General features: G+C 35.9%; 1 protein-coding gene across 2 annotated transcripts in view; it reads right to left on the bottom strand.

Moving 5' to 3' along the window:
- XPR1 (xenotropic and polytropic retrovirus receptor 1) overlaps nucleotides 1-21904 on the bottom strand; it is a 242817-nt gene that overhangs the window by 63816 nt on the left and 157097 nt on the right. For both annotated transcript variants that reach the window (XM_045877241.3, XM_054507990.2), the window contains 4 exons: nucleotides 18280-18503; nucleotides 15295-15444; nucleotides 14948-15031; nucleotides 9085-9166 (listed from right to left, as the gene is read on the bottom strand). In XM_045877241.3, the coding sequence (XP_045733197.1) occupies nucleotides 9085-9166; nucleotides 14948-15031; nucleotides 15295-15444; nucleotides 18280-18503 (540 nt within the window). The remainder of the gene's footprint in view (nucleotides 1-9084; nucleotides 9167-14947; nucleotides 15032-15294; nucleotides 15445-18279; nucleotides 18504-21904) is intronic.

Here is a 21904-nt window from a genome sequence, read left to right as displayed (position 1 = left end):
ATTCTTCATCACAATCTGATCTCCAATTCACTTTTCCCAACCTTAACTTACAGTGCTCCTAAACATTAATTCTTATCTCCTGATGAATTTTATTAGTCTTTTCACAAGTTTGCTTCTCACATTTGCTTATATTGTCCCCTATACCTAAAATGGCCTTGCACTTTCTTTCCACCAATTCAAACTCTACTTAATATTTAAAAGCAAATCCTTACCTATTCATAAATTTATTGAATCAGTGTTTCATTTTGAGCCTACTATGTGCCAAATATTTCAATTTGGCTAAAGATTTCTCAGTTTTCTAAATAACTATAAAATTACTTATTAGACTCATTTGAAATTTAACTATATACTATCTTATACAAAATTTAAATAATTATTTATTAGTTAACTTTATATTCTCTACAGTACATAGCACATTTGATAATTTAAAAATAATAGGGTAGAAAAAGCCTTTGCTTGGAGTCAAATACTATAGACCAGATTTCAAATTCTAGCTACTCTAGGGAAAATTATTTTATTTTTCCACATCTCCATTTCCTTCTGGTCAATGATAATAATATCAATTCTCCTAAGTTTGTTAAGAAGATTAAATATGACTGAAGACTCCAAGATTCTGGAGGAGGAGACCTTAGCTTTGTTTGGTCCCAGAAACTCAACGAGATAGCTATCAATAATTCTGAACACTGTGAACTCAACCAGAGATCTAAGAAAAGAACTGCTGCAAATCTACAAATAGAAAACCAACCACTTTCTGCAAGAATGACAAGAAGGAAAAACTCACCTGAAAAAAGAGAACAAGAGGCAGTGCTGACTGCCAGGGACCTAACCACTATAGGTTTAAGTAAGATGTCAGAAATACAGATCAGAATAATGATTATAAAGATACTAGCTGGGCTTCAAAAAACATAGAAGACACTAGAGTATCCTTCTCTGGAGAAATAAAAGAACTAAAATGTAATCAAGTCTAAATAAAAAAGGCTACTAATGAGATGCAATAAAAAGGAGGCTCTAACTGCTAGGTTCAATGAGGCAGAAGACAGAATTAGTCATATAAAAGACAAAATGATGGAGAATAGAGAAGCTGAAAAAAAGAGAGATCAACAACTATTGGGTCACGAGGGGAGAACTGGAGACATAAGTGATACCATAACATGAAAAAAATATTAGAACAACTGGGATCCCAGAAGAAGAGGAAAGAGAGAGAGAGAGAGGCAGAAGGTAGATTGGAGCAAAATATAGTGGAAAACTTCCCCAATTTGGGGAAGGAAAAAGACATCAAAATCCAGAAGGCACAGAGAACCCCCCCTCAAAATCAATAAAAATAGGTCAACACCTCACCATATAATAGTGAAACTTGCAAATCTCAGAGACAAAGAGACAATCCTGAAAGCAGCTCAGGACAAGAGGTCCTTAACCTACAAAGGTAGAAACATTAGACTGGCAGAAGACCTATCCACAGAGACCTGGCAAGCCAGAGAGGACTGGCATGATATATTCAGGGCGCTAAATGAGAAAAATAGGCAGGCAAGAATACTTTACCCAGCTAGGATGTCATTCAAAATAGAAGTGATAAAAAGGACAAACAGAAACTAAAAGATTTTTTGATCACTAAACCAGCCCTGCAAGGAATATTAAAGGGGATCTTTTAAGTGAAGAGAGAGCCCAAAAGTAAGACAGACCAGAAAGGAACAGAGACAATATAAAGTAACAGTCACTTTACAAGTAGGACTATGGCACTAAATTCGTATCTTTCAATAGTTACCCTGAATGTAAATGGGCTAAATGCCCCAATCAAAAGACAGGGGGTATCAGATTGGATAAAAAAGTAAGACTCATCGATATGCTGTCTGCAAGAGACTCATTTTAGACCCAAAGACACCTGAAGATTGAAAGTGAGGGGGTGGAAAACCATGTATCACGCTAATGGACATCAAAAGAAAGCTGGGGTAGCAATCCTTATATCAGACAAATTAGATTTTAAGCCAAAGACTGTAATAAGAGATGAGGAAGGACACTATATCATAATTAAAGGGTCTATCCAACAAGAAGATCTAACAATTATAAATATTTATGCCCCTAACATGGGAGCAGCCAATCTATAAGCCAATTAATAACAAAATTAAAGAAACACATTGATAATAATACAATTATAGTAGGGGACTTCAATACCCAATTCACTGCAACGGACAAATCATCTAACCCAAAGATCAACAAGGAAATAAGGGCTTTGAATGACACACTGGACCAGATGGACTTCACAGATATATTCAGAACATTCCATCCTAAAGCAACAGAACACACATTCTTCTCAAGTGAACAGGGAACATTCTCCAGAATAGATCACATACTGGCCACAAATCAGGTCTCAACTGGTACCAAAGGACTGGGATTATTCCTAGCATATTTTCAGATCACAATGTTTTGAAACTTCAACTCAGTCACAGGAGGAAATTTGGAAAGAACTCAAATACGTGGAGGCTAAAAAGCATCCTACTATGAACATGAATGGGTCAACCAGGAAATTAAAGAAGAATTCTAGAAAATTCATGGAAACAAATGAAAATGAAATCACAACTTCTCAAAACCTTTGGGATGCAGCAAAGGTGGTCCTAAGAGGGAAGTATACAGCAATACAAGCCTTTCCCAAGAAACAAAAAAGGTCTCAAATACACAACCTAACCTTATACCTAAAGGAGCTGGAGAAAGAAAAGCACATAAAGCCTAAATCCAGCAGAAGAAGAGAATTAATAAGGATCAGAGCAGAAATCAACGAAACAGAAACCAAAAGAACATTAGAACAGATCAACAAAACTAGGAGCTGGTTCTCTGAAAGAATTAATAAGATCGATAAACCCAAGGCCAGACTATCAAAAAGAAAAATGGGAAAGGACCCAAATAAGTAAAGTCATGAATGAAAGAAGAGAGAAGGCAAGCTGCTGCAGCCACTCTAGAAAACAGTATGGAGTTTCCTCAAAAAGTTGAAAACAGAGCTACGACCCAGCAACTGCACTACTAGGTATCTACCCCAAAGATACAAATGTAGTGATCCGAAAGCGCACCTGCACCCCAATGTCTATAGCAGCAATGTCCACCATAGCCAAACTATGGAAAGAGCCCAGATGTCCTTCGACAGATAAAGAAGATGTATATGTACAACATACACACACACACACACACACACACAATATGGAATACTACACAATCATCAAAAACAATGAAATCTTGCTATTTGCAACGATGTGGATGGAACTAGAGGGTATTATGCTAGGTGAAGTAAGTCAATCAGAGAAAGATAATTATCATATGATCTCACTCAAATGTGGAATTTAAAAAACAAAACAGGATCATCAGGCAAGGGAGGGAAAACAAAATAAGATGGAATCAGAGAGGGAGATAAAGCATAAGAGACTATTATAGGAAACAAACTGGGGGTTGCTGGAGGGGAGGGAGGGTTGGGGGATGGGGTAACTGGGTGATGGGCATTAAGGAAGGCGCATGATGTAATGAGCACTGGGTGTTATATAAGACTGATCAATCACTGAACTCTACCTCTGAGAGTAAAAATACACTATATGTTAATTAATTGAATTGAAATTGTAAAAATATAAAGATGAAATTATTCTTAAAACGAAGATTAAATGTGATCAACATATACTACATGCCTAAAACAATGACGAGTATTCAGTATATATCAGTTTCTTTTTCCTTTTGCTTGAGGAAGCCTCATTTTTTTCTTTAATTTCACAAATATTTATTAGATGCCTATTGTACCTAACAGCATTCAAAGAGCTGGAAATTCAGTAATAAAAGAAAAAATGTCTGTCTTCTGGAAACTTCTATTCTTTATAATGTCAGATAGTGATAGGGTTTTAAAGAAAAAAAACAGGGAAAGGAAATGAAGAATGATGTTATAAGGTGCTATATTAGATAGGGTGGTTAAGAAGATCTCTTAGGAGATGACATTTGCAGGGGTGCCTGGGTGGCTCAGTCGTTAAGCATCTGCCTTCAGCTAAGTCATGATCCCAGGGTCCTGGGATCGATACCTGCATCGGGCTCCCTCCTCAGCGGGAAGCCTGCTTCTCCCTCTCCCACTCCCCATGCTTGTGTTTCCTCTTTTGCTGTCTTCTCTGTCAAATAAATAAATAAAATCTTAAAAAATAAAAAAGGACATGACATTTGCAGAGATCTTTTTTTTTCTTTTTTAAGATTTAATTATTTATTTTAGAGAGGCAGGGGGAGAGACAGAGGGAGAAACAGTCTTAAGCAGACTCTGTGCTGTGGGGCGCCTGGGTGGCTCAGTCGTTAAGCATCTGCCTTCGGCTCAGGTCATGATCCCAGGGTCCTGGGATCGAGTCCCACATCGGGCTCCTTGCTCAGCAGGGAGCCTGCTTCTCCCTCTGCCGCTCCCTGCCACTCTGCCTACTTGTGATTCCTCTCTCTCCCTCTCTCTGTGTCAAACAAATAAATAAAATCTTTAAAAAAATAAATAAATAAAAATTAAAAAATAAAATAAATAAAAAATAAAAAAACTTACCGCAAAGCTATAGTAATCAAAACTCTGTGGTATTGGGGCGCCTGGGTGGCTCAGATGGTTAAGCAGACTCTGTGCTGAGAGTGGAGCCCAACACAGGGCTTGATCCCATGACCCTGAGATCAGGATCTGAGCCGAAACCAAGAATTGGATGCTTACCAACTGCACCACTTAGGTGCCCCAACATTTGCAGAGATCTTAAGGAAACAGAGAATGAATCATGTGAATATATGGAAAAATAGGGCTCCAAACAGAGAAGTACAAAAGGCCCTGAGATATGTTGAGCCTAGTGTTCCAGGGACAGTAAGAAGGCAAAAGACAGTATAATTGAAATAAATGAGAGGCAAAGCGGTAAAAAGTTAGCCAAGGGAAGATCAGGTAGGACTTTATAGTATTTTGTCAAGACTTACAGTTTTACGACAATGTATGAAGCCAATGAAAGGTTTTACATATAAGTGACATGACCAATTAATAATTTTAAAGGGTATTCCACTGTTAAATGAAGAAGAGACCATAAAGGATCAAGCATGATAGCAAGATTAATTAGCAGATTATGAATAAAAAGCTATATATGGTTTTACATCCTGATTCCTAAGCAAAATCCATAAATATAACAGTCAGTTAACAAAAATAATAAGCCTAGGTCCCAAAGACTGTACAATGAAAACACTGGAGCTAATAAATTCAGCCAAGTTGCAGAGTACAAAATCAACACATGAAATTTAGTTGTCTTTGTATATACCAGCAATGAATACTCCGAAATGAAATTAAGAAAACAATTCCAATTACAATAGCACCCAAAAGAATAAAACACCTAGGAACTAATTTATTTAAGAAAGTATTAGATGTGTACATTAAAAACTACAAAACACGGCTGAAAGAGATCCCATGTTCATGGATTTACAAGACTTGATATTGTTAAGACGATAATGCTCAAAGTGTTCTGCAGATTTATTACAATCCCTATCAAAATTCCAATGGCCTTTTTTTGCAGAAATGGAAAAGTCAATCCTCAAATTGATATGGAATTGCTAGAAGCCCGAGATAGCCAAAAGCATTGTTGAAAAAGAACAAAGTTAGAGGACTCACTTTTTGTGGTTTCAAAATTTACTATAAAACAGGGTGGTACTGGCATAAAAACAGACATACAGAAAAATGGAATGGAATTGGGAGTTCAGCAATAAATCGATTATATATCTGGGGCACCTGGGTAGCTCAGTCGTTAAGCGTCTGCCTTTGGCTCAGGTCATGATCCCAGGGTCCTGGAACTGAGCCCCGCATCGGGCTCCCTGCTCAGCGGAAAGCCTGCTTCTCCCTCTCCTACTCCCCCTGCTTGTGTTCCCTCTCTTGCTGTGTCTCTCTCTATCAAATAAATAAAATCTTTAAAAAAGAAATCTATATATCTATGGCCAATTGGTTTTCAACAAGAGTGCCAAGACCATTCAATGGAAAAGAATATTTTCTTCCACAAATGGCGCTGGGACATCTACATATCCACATGCAAAAGAATGAAGTTGAACCCCTATCTCTCATCATGTACAAAAATTAGTTCAAAGAAAGAAAAAAAGAGATAAATCAGACTTTATCAAAATTAAAAACTTTTGTGCATCAAAGGATACAATGAAGAAAACAAAAAACAATTTATACAATGGGAGAAAATATTTACAAATCATGTGTCTTGGTAAGGGTCTAGTACCCAGAATATATAAAGAAGTCTTATAACTTAACAATAAGAAGGCAAGTCAATTAAAAAATGAGCAAAGGACTTGGACAGGCATTTTTCCAAAGAAAATATACAAATAGCTAATAAGCACATATGAAAAAATGCTCAATACCATTAGTCATTAGGGAAATGCAAATCAAAACATTAACAAGATACCACTTCAAACCCACCAGAATGGCTATAACTAAAAAAATAAATAAATAAAAAGGAAAACCATGAAGTTGGTAAGGGTGTAAAGAAAATGGAACCCTCATAAATTCTTGGCGAAAATGAAAAATGGTGCAGCCTCTATGGAAAACAATTTGGTGGTGCCTCAGAAGCTTAAACATAGAATTATCGCATAACTGAATGACTCCACTCCTAGGTATATATCCAAAAGAACTGAAACCAGGTACCCAAAGAAATCCATGAGTATGCATGTTCACAGCAGCACAATACATACTAACTAAGGGGTAAAAACAACCCAGTATAGTATATATTCAGTTTTGGTAGATACTGCCAAACAGTTCTCCAAAGTGCTATACCCATTTTTCACTCATTCACTTTAATATCTCCATGGCATTTCATTGTACAGAGGTAACATTATCTAGTTTTTTAGACAATTCCCAATTGATGGACATCTGAGTGGTTTCTAGGATTTTGTTACTATAAACAAAATGGCAGTGAATACACTCATCTCATACATGTCCTTGCACCCATATACAAGTATGTTTGTAAGATAAATTTCTAGAAATAAAATTGCTTAACCACAGTGAGTGCATTTAAAAATTTACATATACTGCCAAATTACCCTCCAAAGAGATTGAAACAATTACTACTCTTCCTATTAGGGTATGAGTGTCTGCTATTTCACACCCTTATATGTACTTTAAATAGCCAAACTCATATCTTTATCAAACCAAAAAATGAAATATGGTATATTGTTATTGTATCAAATTAAGTAAAGGTTACTAGAAATCTATAAGAGAACAAATTTAAAAAAATCTAATCAGGTAACTTTTCATCTTCACCAAACTAAATATCTGAAATATGTGAATTTCAGACAAATTATTAAGTATCAGGTCATATCCCCTTGAGAAACTACAGCAATAACGCACATTATTTTTTGATGTGAATGAAAAAAGAATCGTGCTTGTACATGCATTACTACTGCTGTGTTTCTCTCTCATCTTTCAACACAGTTATCTTTTAATACCCGCTGGGAGATAAATAAGGATAGACAGCTGGCTTTACATTAACCCTCCCTCGCCCCACCCCCCCACACAAAGATCAAACAAAGAAGAGTTCTGAGGTGAGAGAACATAATGCACCACACTAAATGCATAAACCACATACATTAAAAAAAAATTAGACTGTCTCACAAAAGTCTGTATTTACAAAAGAAAACAAAACCCCAATTTGTCCCTGAATTTAAAAACTTCTTTTCAATGCACTCACATAAAAAGAATGAAGTTTATTTTTTCTTATTATTTGATGATGATAATGATAATTACAAACAGACTCATCTTGAAAATAAAAGAAAAAAATTCACACAAAAATGAATGAGGTTTTTCTTAGAACAACTCCCATCACATACACCATATAGTTTATACTGATGTAGTACTTTACAACTATAAACATGGTTTATACTTTTTTTTTTTAAGATTTATTTATTTGAGAGACAGAGAGTGTGCGCACGTGTGCACATGTGACTGGGGGGAGGGGCAGCGGGAGAGGGAGAGGGAGAAAGAATTTCTAGCAGACTCCCTGCTGAGCACGGAGCCTGACATGGGATGTGGGGCTCAATCCCAAGACCCTGAGATCATGACATGAGCCAAAATCAAAAGTCAGATCCTTAACCGACTGAGCCACCCAGCACCCCACGTTTTACTTATACTCCTTAGTTGATCTCCATGAAGTGGTCTCATGTATCTTCCACTCTTATCATCTAACACTCTCCTTCACATTAGGTGAATTTATCATTTCTCTCCTTCATAACCCACTCCCCCCTCCTATGCCCCATCCTCTTCCCCTACAAACAAAATCTCTGCTTATCTGTCTCCTTCTCTTAAAATGCCTTTCATCCCATCAGTGTCCAGCAAAAATGCCATTTCCTCCATAAAGTCTTCCCCGATGCTTTCATTTAAAGTAATCACTTTGTTCCTTTGACCTGATTAGAACATTTAACATTTTCTGTCTTGTAGTGTATTATTACTGTTTTAATATATGTTTTAATCTCCCTCACATTATAAACTTCATAAGGAAAGGGATTCTCTTATCTATCTTAATACTCATAAGTATCAAGCATAATAATGAAATATATAAAATTTACCTGCTGAATGAATGAATTCTAAAATGACCCTGTAAATTTAAGGTAGTAAGTCACCTAATAAATAAGGAGATTATTTCAGAGAAGTTAAATTATATCCTTAAAGCCAAAACAACTAACAAACAGTGGAGCTGAGACTGAAACCCAGGCTTTTTGAAGACAAGTCAGTGTTCCTTCCCTAACAGCTGGCTTGACAATCTAGGGCTGGGTTTTTTATTGCAATATTTCCATGTAGTCTATATAAATAGGCTGCATTCATTTAAAGAAATAGAATTAGATTACAATATGATCATAAATTATACCAATATTGGGATAACTATACCCAAAAGGAAAAACAAACCAAACAAATGACCAAACACCACCCCATCCCACCGAATCATTTATAACAACAATAAACTTAGCCCTGACAAATTTCTCTTTCAATAGCAGCTCTGTTAGTTTGGTACTAGTTTTGGTAGAGGGACAGAATAGAACAAAGGCATATTACTAAGGATGATTTAATTCAAAATTTAATCAACTTACCGGCAAGCACAAGGGTAATATTCAGTACAATGAATATTCCACAAAATAGGCCAACTCTAAAAGTAGTCCATGCTGGTGCAGGCTGTAGACAGAAAAACAGCATGCTGGGCATAGGGCAAAACACTGCATACATTTAGTATATGCTGTAATAAATTAGTAGTATGAGACCCAAAGCTCTACCATACAAAAATATTTTATAAACTGAATTTTTTATATATCAGAACCAGAGAAACATCATTCTCCTGTAATATAAAATGGATTTGCCAGTTATTCAAATTCCTTTACAAAAATCTGATTACTAAATAAACAAGAATTTAATCTTGAACTTTGAATTATATATGCACTGAGTTTTTCTTATGGGAGAAATCTAAGGGCAATTTCTTTTTTACAAAGTATGTATCTTTAAATTTATAGGTCACGATTACTCAGAATTCACATATTTGGTACTATGAACCATGGAACAATGGCAAAATTAAGAACACTTGTTTTCTATATTACTTACACTATTAACACTAGGGTAACTAAAAAGTGAATTTTTTTAAAAGATTTTATTTATTTATTTGAGAGAGAGCACAAGCAGGGGGAGCAGCAGGCAGAGGGAGAGGGAGCAGCAGGTTTCCCGCTGAGCAGGGAGCCCGATAACGGGGCTCGATCCCAGGACCCTGGGATCATGACCTGAGTCAAAGGCAGATGCTTAACCGAGTGAGCCACCCAGGCGTCCCTAAAGTTAATTTTTAAGATATAAAGAGATTCTCCAGAGACTGGAATATGAGAATCTCCAGAGTGTGTAGGTTCAAAAAATATTTTTCTCTATTTTACGGTAGTTTTAGATTTAGAAAATGATAAAAGGAAATCAAATGTTTTCTAATATAAAAGGAAGTACCCTGATATTTTAAACATAAACGTATGAGAAACAGGAGAGAGAAAATATTGTGGAATTAAATATCTGCTATGAATATTATAAAGAACTTCTGTTGTTGTTAAAGGTATAATATCTTAAATGTTACATTTAAGATAGTTTAAATGTTCTCTAAAAACCTTTATATGAAAAAAAGCATTGAAACTCCCTCTGCTAAAAACCTTTAAATGAAAAAAAGCATTGAGACTCTCTCTGACTTATATATTAATCAGTAACAGGTATCTGAATTGTTAAAGATTGAAAGCATCCAGAGGGAAGATGGTCATTTGTATTTTCAAAAAAATTTTTTCTAGTTTAAAAAATTGTGTAATTTATCATATATAAAAGAATATATATAATGTATTTGGACTGTTAGGAACTGAATAATAAAGTGTTCACCCATCATCAGAAACAGAACATTTCTATTACCTTTGAAGTCCCTATCCCTTCCAGATCCATAAACCTTCCCTCCTCACCAAGGATAACCATTTCCGTGTTTTCTTAGCTTTACCTCTTCTTTTTGCATTTATAAATACCTTAATTCTTCAAAATTTTCTTATTTTTAATAGCTTTACTAAAATATAACTCACATATACTAAACTGCACATATTTAAAGTATACAATTTGATGTTTTGATATATTTAAACACTTAGGAAATTATTACCATAATCAAGACAATGAACATATCTATTGCCCCTCCCAAGAGATTTCTCATGCCCTTCTGTAACACTTTTCTGCACGCCACACCCTATCCCACCCCACAGAAAACCATGGATCTGTTGTCATTATATACTAGTTTGCATTTTGCAGAGTTTTAGGTAAACAGCATCATATAGTATATACTCTTTTTGGTTTGGTTTCTTTCCCTCAGTGTAATTATTTTAAGATGCACCCATATTGTTCCATATATCAATGTTTACTCCTTTTTATTGCTGAGTAGTATGCCATTATATGGATATACCATCACTGTTTACCCATTCACCTACTGATAGATATGATTTGTTTCCAAGTTTAGGCTACTATGACTAAAGCTGCTTCAGAACATTTTGTGAACCATTTTCTTAAAGGATTTTATTTATTAATTTATTTATTTTAAAGAAAGCTCTATACCCAACATGAGGCTCAAACTCATGACCCTGAGATCAAGAACTGAATGCTCTACCAACTAAGCCAGACAGGTGCCCCTTGTGTACACATCTTTATATGAAAATATGCTTCCATTTGTCTTGGGTTAATACCTATGAGTATAATGGCCAGATCATATGGTAGGTAAAGGTTTAATTTTTTAATAAACTGCCAAATTGTTTTCCAGTATGGTTGTACCATTTTAGTTTCCACTAGCAGCATCTGAGATATCAGAGCTTTGTTCCTCAAACATTTAGTGTCCATGTTTTTAGTCATTCTAATAGGTATATGTTACCTCACTATGGTTTTAATTTGCATTTCCCTATGACTAATGATACTGAACATCTACTCACATGTTTACTTGCTATGCATATATCTGACTGTTCAGATCTCTTGCCCACTTTTAAGGTGGGTTGTTTGTTTTCTTATTTTTGAATACTAGAGTTCTTTATATATTTTGGATACAAGTTTTTTATCTATTATATTTTCTTCCTAGTCTGTTGCTTTTCTTTTCATTCTCTTAATATTGTCTTCTACAGAGCAGAAGTTTTAAATTTTGATGAGCAGCTTTTGGTTTTATTTCTTAGAAATCTTTGTATAAACAGGTCATCAAAACTTTTTCCTGTATTTTCTTAAAAAATGTGTACTTTTAGGTTTTCATTTAAGTCTATGCATACCTAAAATTAATTTTTGTATATGGTGTGAAAGATGTGTGGAAGTTCTTTTTTTTTGCACTTGGAAGCGAATCGCTCCAACACCATTTGTTGAAAAAACTATCCTTGTCCCACTGAACTGTTTTCACATTTTTACTGAAAATTAGTTGACCAAGGGGAGGGGGGTGGGAGGATGGGTTAGCCTGGTGATAGGTATTAAAGAGGGCACATTCTGCATGGAGCACTGGGTGTTATACACAAATAATGAATCATGGAACACTACATCAAAACTAATGATGTAATGTATGGTGATTAACATAATTAAAAAAAGAAAAAGAAAATTAGTTGACCATATATTTATTGGTCTATTTTTGGACTTTTTAGTCTGTTTCATTCATCTATTTACTTATCTTGACATTAATACCACACTGTCTTGATTATTGTAGTTTTAATAATTTGATACAAGGTAGTATCAATCTTTCAACTAAGTTGTTCCCAAGTTTTGTTGGTTATTCTTGTTCATTTTTAACTCCGTATAAACTTTTTAATTTGCTAACCAGTTATATACATATATAATAAATACAAAGGCCTGTTGAGATTTTCAGCTGGATTGTATTTTATCTATGGATCAATTTAGGAAGAAATGATAATTTAGAAATATTGGGTTTTCTAACCCACGAACATGATATATCTCTCATGCATCTGTCTCTTAATTTCTCTTAGCAATGTTTTATAATTTTATTTTATTTTATTTTTTTAAAGATTTTATTTATTCATCATTTGAGAGAGCGAAAATGAGAGGGAGAGAGCACATGAGAGGGGGGAGGGTCAGAGGGAGAAGCAGACTCCCTGCTGAGCAGGGAGCCCGATGCGGGACTTGATCCCGGGACTCCAGGATCATGACCTGAGCCGAAGGCAGTCGCTTAACCAACTGAGCCACCCAGGCGCCCCTGTTTTATAATTTTAAATGTAAAGGTCTCACACATCTTTTGTCAGATTTATCCCTACATATTTCAATTATAAATAGCATTAAAAAATTTTTTATTTCAGGGTGCCTGGGTGGCTCAGTTGGTTAAGTGTCTGCCTTTGACTCATCTGCATCGGGATCTCTGGTCAGCAGGGAGCCTGCTTCTCTCCCTTCCTCTGCTGCTCCCCCTGCTTTTGCACTCTCTGTCAAGTAAATAAATAAAATCTTTTTATAAAAAAAAGAAGGAAATTTAAAAAAATTTTTTTTAAGATTTTATTTGAGAGTGAGCAAGAGAGAGCACAAGCAAGGTGAAGGGCAGAGTGAGTGCTGTATTCCTTCCATTGTTTATTCTTATCGACATTCTAACTTCTTGGTCTCCCCAAATTATTATTATTTTTATTTTTATTTTTTTTAAAGATTTTATTTATTTATTTGAGACAGAATGAGAGAGAGAGAGAGAGCACATGAGAGGGGGGAGGGTCAGAGGGAGAAGTAGGGTAGGCTCCCCACTAAGCAGGGAGCCCCATGTGGGACTCAATCCTGGGACCCTAGGATCATGACCTGAGCCAAAGGCAGACGCTCAACCAACTGAGCCACCCAGGCACCCAAATTTTTTTTATTTCAAATTGTTCTGAATGGTACATAGAAATACAATTTACTTTATTTATGGTCTTATATTCTGCAACCATGCTAAACTTACTTATTAGTTCTAGTAGTTATTCTAATGATTCCCTGGATTTTTCTACATAGGTTACCATGTCATCAGCAAAAAAAACTCCACCAGTTTTAGTTCTTTGTTTCTCATCTGAATGCCTTTTATTTCTTTTTCCTATCCTACTGCATTGGCTAGAATCTCTAGTACAATGTTGAAAAAAGTGCTTAGAATGAATATCCTTTTTTGTCCCTAGTTAGGGAGAAGGTATTCAGAGTTTCATCATTAAGTATGATAATAGTTATAGGATTTTTCATAAATGCCTTTTATTAGGATGAGGAAGCTCTTTTTGTTGTTGATTTCCATTCTGCTGTGGTCAGAGAACTTATATTCTATCATTCAAATCCTTTTAAGTTAAAAAAAATCAATAAATAAATCTTTTTAAGTTTATTGAGACTTATTTTATGAAACAGAATATGTCACCTAAATATTTTGGTATAATTACTGTGTAGATCTCATTTAATAAATTTTTTTTGATGTAACTATGGCATTTTGGGTGAAGTTCTGTAGTAGCCCAGCACACCTGAATCTTCCCACCCCCTATCATTAAATACCTAATCATAATCATTGGTGACTATAACATGAAATAAATATCTCACCTTAATAATTTGGGGCGACCAGGGCGCCTGGGTGGCTCAGTTGGTTAAGCGACTGCCTTCGGCTCAGGTCATGATCCTGGAGTCCCTGGATCGAGTCCCGCATCGGGCTCCCTGCTCGGCGGGGAGCCTACCCTACTTCTCCCTCTGACCCTCCCCCCTCTCATGTGCTCTCTCTCTCTCTCTCATTCTGTCTAAAATAAATAAATAAAATCTTTAAAAAAAATAAAAATAATAATAATTTGGGGAGACCAAGAAGTTAGAATGTCGATAAGAATAAACAATGGAAGGAATACAGCATAAGAAGAGAAGGGTGGGAAGACATTACAATTCATCATGAAGTGAGATCTGGTGCTGGATTTTTAATTTTTTTAGATTTTATTTATTTATTTGACAGAGAGAGAGACAGCGAGGGAGGGAACAAAAGCAGGAGGAGTGGGAGAGGGAGAAGCAGGCTTCCCGCTGAGCAGGAAGCCCAATGCAGGTATTGATCCCAGGACCCTGGGATCATGACCTGAGCTGAAGGCAGACGCTTAACGACTGAGCCACCCAGGTGCCTTGAGGTGCTGGATTTTTTAAAAACAAAATAACAGTGGTAATAACTACTTTTAAAATTAGGCTTTTTTTTTTTTTTTAAAGGAGAGAGAGCAGGGTTGGAGGGCAGAGGGAGAGGGAGAGAGAGAATCTTAAACAGGCTCCACACCCACTGCAGAGCCTGATGCAGGGCTCAATCTCATGACCCTGAGATTAGGACCTAAGCCGAAATCACGAGCTGCACGCTTAACTAAACCACCCAGGTGCCCCTGACATATTTTTTAAAGTAATGAAACTAGTATGTCTTATCAACTAAACAGATTGTGTTGATTATTAAATAGGCAAAACCAACCAACCAAAAAACTGGAAGCAACTAACCTGAGCAGCTCCCAAAGGGGGGACACGTAAACGCTTCATAGCTTTTTGTCGGTCACCATCTTCAAGTTCATTAGTCACTACAGCCTAGAAAGACACATTAAATTTTGACATAGGTTATACTAATCTTGCGTAATACATAAATAATTCTGAACCATTTATATACATGGTACTCTGATAACCTCTTGGTGAATGTACACTGACAAAGCAAAAGACAAAAATCATGAGTAAAGAATACTGTATTCAAAGACAGCAACTAATTACAAAAAGAGAATAGAGATGAAGAATTATTTCATTAAAAATAAGACATTAATGCAATTGAAAATATGTGGTACGTGAGATTACTATACCTCAGTTTCAGAGATGAGCTGGTTGATTTTCTTGCACGTATAAAATGGGGCCACTTCAACATGAGCCACGCGCCAATCTGCTCCACGAGAAGTTTCCAGGATTTTGTCATGCTTTTTGAGGATTTTTCGAAACCCTGTAAAATTCAGATTCTACAGAAAGAAATAAGAAAAACTACTATAATTTCCACCACCATAAAAGAAGAAAAATAATAAGCACTATGCATTGATGAGCTGACTGATGACTGAGTACTGAGGGAAATGGCAATGCTTTCATATAAGCATTTACTTCTAAAAGGGTAAGACTCTTCTTTCTTGAGGTGCCTGGGTGATACAGTTGGTTAAGCAACTGACTCTCAGTTTCAGCTCAGGTTGTGATCTCAGGATAGTGAGAGTGAGCCCCACCATCAGGCTCCGTGCTCAGTGAGGTGTCTGCTTGAGACTCTCTCTCCCTCTCCTTTTGTTCTTCCCTACATGCTTACTCTCTCTCTCTCATAAATAAATCTTAAAAAAAAAAAAAAAAGACTCTTTCTTCTTATTCCATCTATTTATTTCAAGGTAGTATGCCATCAATAATAAAAGAAACCCTAAACTATGAACCCTATGATTTCTATTTCAAGTAAATTAATGGAAGTCTTAGACTCAAAACATTTTTATTTCCACTTTCTTATGTACAATTATTCTCAAAAAGACTAATTTATATTATTTTGCTTCATGATCAAAAGAATACTATCAGAAAATATTTTGGATTTATAATACACTGAATACATTTATTACTTTTTTGTTTTTTAAAGGACTGGTATTGCTATGTATTTTCCCCCTACTACGCAAGCATGTATAAAAATGGAAGATCGTTTATTTCTTTTAACTTCATTTTGCTTCCATCCATTCTCAGTTTGGGGATGGGAGTGCCAAAAGAGTAACACTGATCATACATACAGGGTTTTGCTGATAATGGATAAGAGCTTGCACTCCTCCTCCATTTCTACAATATCAAAATACTACACTTTTCTACATTCTCCAATTGTTGTTTTTCAGTATATGCAAAAAAGCAGGAAACTGTAGATTTGCATGGTTCTTTAAACCAGAGATCTTCCAAATTTGCTGAGCACATATCCCTATCAGTAAAAAAATTGAGCACTTACTCCAAATTACACTTTGCTTCCTTGCTAGTTTGTTTATAATTTTTGTCTCATACCTTAGCAAATCATCTTAAACTCTCCTAGGGGTGCATACACCGTGATTTAGATACTGCTTTCAATTAATTTTCCTTTCTCCTCACTCTCAATATATATTCTTACAGAAGAGCCAGCCTTAAAGAATAGAGAATAGAACAGAACTTTTATAATTAACAATTATTTTTGTTTTCCCAAGGTGCTTTTTATAATGGCGCCAAACAAAAGCTTCTGGGAAAGCTAATAAAATAAAATTTAACACGGGTGTTTCTCTGCAACACACAAGCATAATCAATGAAATATGAAATGTTAATATTTTATAGCATTATAAGAAGAATTACATTTTTGTTTCTTTTTAAATATAAATTATAAAGCTACAGATAAATTTCAAAGGAAAGGAATTTCCCATCATATACTTTACTATTCTTCTAAAATTATTTTCCAACTGGTTTCTTCTTTGAATGATAAAATACTAAATTACCAAAGAAGGTAGAATTATAAAAGGGAAAGAAAGGGAAATAAGTACATGCATTAACAACTTAGATTACTAGAGATATGAGATTATAATGACTTGTTTTTATTTTTTTAAGATTTTATTTATTTGACAGAGAGCGACACAGCGAAAGAGGGAACACAAGCAGGGGCAGTGGGAGAGGGAGAAGCAGGCTTCCCACTGAGCAGGGAGCCTGACGCGGGGCTTGATGCCCCAACTCTGGGATCATGACCTGAGCCAAAGGCAGTTGCTTAAGGACTGAGCCACTACCCAGGTACCCCGACTTTTTATTTTAAAACCCAATATTTACCCCTAGAATACTTTTGTTATATAACCTTTAGTTTTTATATAATGTTTTATATAACCACTGAATAGAAGTACTAATCACAATAATAAAATGGAAAAAGAACAGTATGTAAGGTCTCTTTAAAGATTCGATGCTTTTGCCTATTTAAATGTTTATTACTGAACAAATCTATTTTTCAATAAATTCATTATAGATTTAAATATGTAAACTAATCTGTAAAGAATGAGAAATTAATAAATGCCTTCTATTTCCATAATTCAGTGTACATGGTAATTCAGCTTTTCAGATTGGGTTTTAAAAATGCTGAGTGATATATCACAATAGCTTATTCATCCAGTCTCTATACGTGTTTGCTGTGACATAATTTCTTTCACAAGATATTTTTCCACTTTTTAAAAAAATTTTATTTTCATTCTAATGTAGTTAACATACAGTGTTATATTAGTCTCAGGTATACAACAGAGTGATCCAGTAATTCCATAAAGATTTTTTTTAATAGAGTTATATTACAATCTGTGGATAATACAATTAGAAGGATTCTCAGTGGGAAGTTGTAGAGTTAGTATCTTTTATATTACTAGTGTTAGTTTCAGAAAAGTTAACTGTCTAATTGCCTTTGTGGAAATTTTGTTATAGGCTTGGAGGAATGTAAAGCTCTTACATAGCCAGCAGTGGCTGGAGAAACATATATAATTTCTTATTTCTACTTACTACTACCAGAGATGCCTCTAAAAATGGGAAGTAAACCATGAATCAAGGGTTACTTGTGCACACTGTAGAAAAGGTTTTAGAAGACTGATCTTCAAAAACAGAAGTCTTATTAACACTATTTTGCCACCTTTGATACATGGCTTTTAGCCAATAAGAATATCTGAAATCACATTAAGAACCTAAAAAATAATGACATGCTAAAGATTTCCCTTTTTGGATTGGCCCATTAGTATAGTTCAAGGTTAATTCCAAACTCCTCAATTATTTGAAGGTTCCATTCTCCAGGATAAGACTCTAAGTACCTGATAGTTCTGCAGCAGGATTAGACTGAGGTAGAACTCACTGAAGGCCAGTTTAAGGTCTTTAATATTCCTATGTTGGACACGTTCCTCATGGGATAAGTGGAAGACTGGCTTCCTGCGCTGTCGCAGTGTAGTAACGCCAATGCTCTCTTTCTGTGCATCCAGTGATGACTGAAGCTCATTCTGAAGTGTAGCAAACCTGCGCTGAGCCTCTGCAAGCTTTTCTATAAAAACAAAAAACAGAATTTCAAATCATCAAGATAAAAAAGCTGGTAAAGTTCTCACTGACTTTTGATTTCTTACTTTTTTTTTTTTTTTTTTTAAAGAGTAGAGAGAGAATGAGAGACAGCACGAGAGGGAAGAGGGCAGAGGAAGAAGCAGACCCCCTGCTGAGCAGGGAGCCCGATGTGGGACTCGATCCCGGGACTCCAGGATCATGACCTGAGCCGAAGGCAGTCGCTTAACCAACTGAGCCACCCAGGCACCCGATTTCTTACTTTTTATTCTGGTCTGTTTCCCTAAAATTTCTAGGAAAAAAATGTTACATGTAATATTTAGAACTGGATGGGAAAAAAAATGTTTTGGTATAACATTTCATTCTATCTTTCTATCCCACATTTCCCTCCCTGCAAAACCTCAAGTGTACCCTTTGTTTTTACAGATGAAGATATAGAATCTAAAAAGCCACTAAAAGTGAGAAAGCAAAATGGTACAGCCACATTATAATTTGGAAAACAGTTTGTCAATTCTCAAAAAGTTAAACATAGAGTTAGCTACATTAAGATCCATCAATTTCACTCCTAGGTATATATGTTCACACAAAAATTTGTACATATACATGAATTTGTATTCACAATAGTGGAATACAACCTAAATGTCCATTAACTGATGAAAGGATAAGCAAAATATGGCATGTATATTACATATATATATAATGGAATATTATTCAGTCATAAAAAAGAATGAAGTACTGTTGCATACTATAACATGAATGAATCTTAAAGAAATCATGATAAGTGAAAGAAGATAATGCCACATATTGTTTTATTATTATTCAATTTATATGCAATGTCCAGAACAGGCAAATCCAGAGACAGAAAGATTATGGTTGCCAGGGCCTAGGGGGCAGGAAGAACGGAGAGTGACTGCTAATGGGTATGCGGTCTTTTGGGGGGTGATGAAAATGTTCTGGAATTATATAATGGTGATGGTTGTACAACCTTGTGAATATTCATGATTTGAATTTCTCTCCTCAGGAATAGCTCAGTCTCTTTTAAGGGCTCATGTGAGTAGGTCAGGCTCACCTGGGATAATCTCCCATTCTTAAAGTCAACTGATTTGGGACCTTAATTACAGCTGCAAAATCCCTTCATAGCAACACCTAGGCAGATGTTTGACTGAATAACTGGAAGAAGGTAGAGCATACACTATGGAGGAAGGGATGTTAGCGTCCACCTTAGAATTATGCCTACCGTGTATTTCTGAACTGATGCAAATTTCTGGAGACTCCAAATGCCACTTGGTCCAGCAAATGGAGATCTATAGTGTTCAGCTGACAGATGAAATATTAACCCAGGTTTGATTCACAGTGGACCCAGTTGGTCCAAAGACACATTATGATTGCTTTCTCTGTTCCAGAATGTATAATTGGAGTAGAAACACCAGGCCATTTGTAGAAATCTCCACATTGACTGTGACCCAGGGGTAAGAGCCATTATTGTAGGAACGATTAATGGAAGTTTTGAGAACTTCTTCCTATCAATAATCAAGAAGCAAAAGCACAACCCTAGGGGAACTCCAGAGGTTAGTGCCACCACCAGAGAAGTGAAAGATGCAGGGATATTGATTATCTATCACATCTCCATTTATCTGTTTAGTCTGTGCAGAAGTTGGATGGATCTTGAAAAATGACTATGGATTACAGTAAATTTAATCAAGTGGTCACTCTGATGGCAGCTATTATACTAGATGTGGTATCATCACTGGAGGAAATCAACAGAGCCTATAGCACCTGGTATGCAGCTGTACAACTAATAATGCAGCTTCTCATATGGCAACAAACACCTGCATGGTCTCTGAGCCCCAGAAATGGCACCATTCCCCATCCATACCGGTCAGCCACCTAGTGGCAGGTTAAATGCATTGGATGCCTTCTATCACGCAGGGGGGCAGAGATCTGTCCTCCCTGGAATAAATGTATTCTTGATATGGTTGTACATTCCCTGCTCATAATGCTCCTGGCTAGCACCACTATCAACTGGAACGCCTCATCCATTTTCATGGTATTCTATATAGCTTTGTTTCTGATCAGGAAACTCATTTCATAGCAAAGGTTGTAAAGCAATAAGCTCCATGGAATAAAATGGTCTTATCACATACCCAGAAATTGCTGGCCTAAAGAGAGACTTAACAAAGTGAGCTGGGAGACAAAACTCTGTAAGAATTGGGTTCAGTCTTACAGGATGCAGTATTAAGGCCATTATATTTATTGGTGCTTTCACAAACACAGCCAAAATACAGAGTCTAGGAATCAAGGGATCAAAGTGGGAGTGGCTCCTCTCACTACTATACCAAAGAACACTCACTTAATTTTTGCTTTCCAATCTGCAATTTGAACTCTGCCTATTGGTTAGTTTTCAAAGGAAAATGCTTCTTTCAGAGGAATACAACAATGGTTTTACTGAGTTGGAAGACGAGACTGCCACCTGGCCATTTTGCACTCAACATACCACAGAATTAGTAGGCAAAGAAGTTGTTTACTGGTTAGTGATTGATCTTGATTACCAAGGGGTAAGTGAGTCGTTAATGCATAATAGGAGCAAGGAGGATTGTGTCCACAACCCAGGGGACTCTCTGGAACACATCCTGTTTTTTCTGTGACAAGTAATAAAAGTTAATGCAAAACTACAGAAATCAAAGAAAAGAATTATTGAGGATTCAAACCCTTCAGGAATTAAAGTTTGGGTTATCCCATCCAGTAAAGAACCCCAGCCAGTTGGGCTTCTGGCTGAGGGCAAAGGAAATATAGAACGGGTAGTGGAAAAAGCAAATCACAGATATCAGCTATGGCCTCTTAACCTTGTTGCTCTTTTACATAGCTTATATTTTCCTCTCTCTTTTTGTTGCATTCTGGGTAACTACTTCAGCTCTATGTTCAAGTGTATAAACTTTCTCTTAATCTCTACCTAATTCGCAGGTTTAACTAGTTAAGATATTAATTTCAGTGATTATATTTTCATTTTAAAAGTTCATTTATTGGTTATTTTATTTTTAAGATTTTATATATTTATTTGAGAGAGAGCGAGCACAAGCGGGAGGAGGGGCAGAGGGAGAGCAGACTCCCTCTGCTGAGTAGGGAGCATGGAGCCAGCTGATACCAGGACCCTGAGACCATGACATGAGCAGATACTTAACCCACTAAGCCACCCAGGCACCCATGTAATTGGTAATTTCAAAAAGTCAATTTTGATAGTTTCTTTTTTGTGCATGGTTTTGATACTCTCTTTTAGGTCTTTCCCCATATTAAGCATGTATTTTATTTTGTATCTAATAATTTTGCATATTTTATGTAGCATTTTACTGTTTTGTGAGAGGTATTCAGAATTTCTTCCTAGTCTTCCATATT

The sequence above is a fragment of the Mirounga angustirostris genome, unplaced genomic scaffold, assembly GCF_029215605.1.
Source record: "Mirounga angustirostris isolate CCGP_5_RB_7025 unplaced genomic scaffold, mMirAng1.0.hap1 SCAF_6, whole genome shotgun sequence".
Classification (NCBI taxonomy): domain Eukaryota; kingdom Metazoa; phylum Chordata; class Mammalia; order Carnivora; family Phocidae; genus Mirounga; species Mirounga angustirostris.
This window is presented reverse-complemented; position numbering and strand designations above follow the sequence as displayed.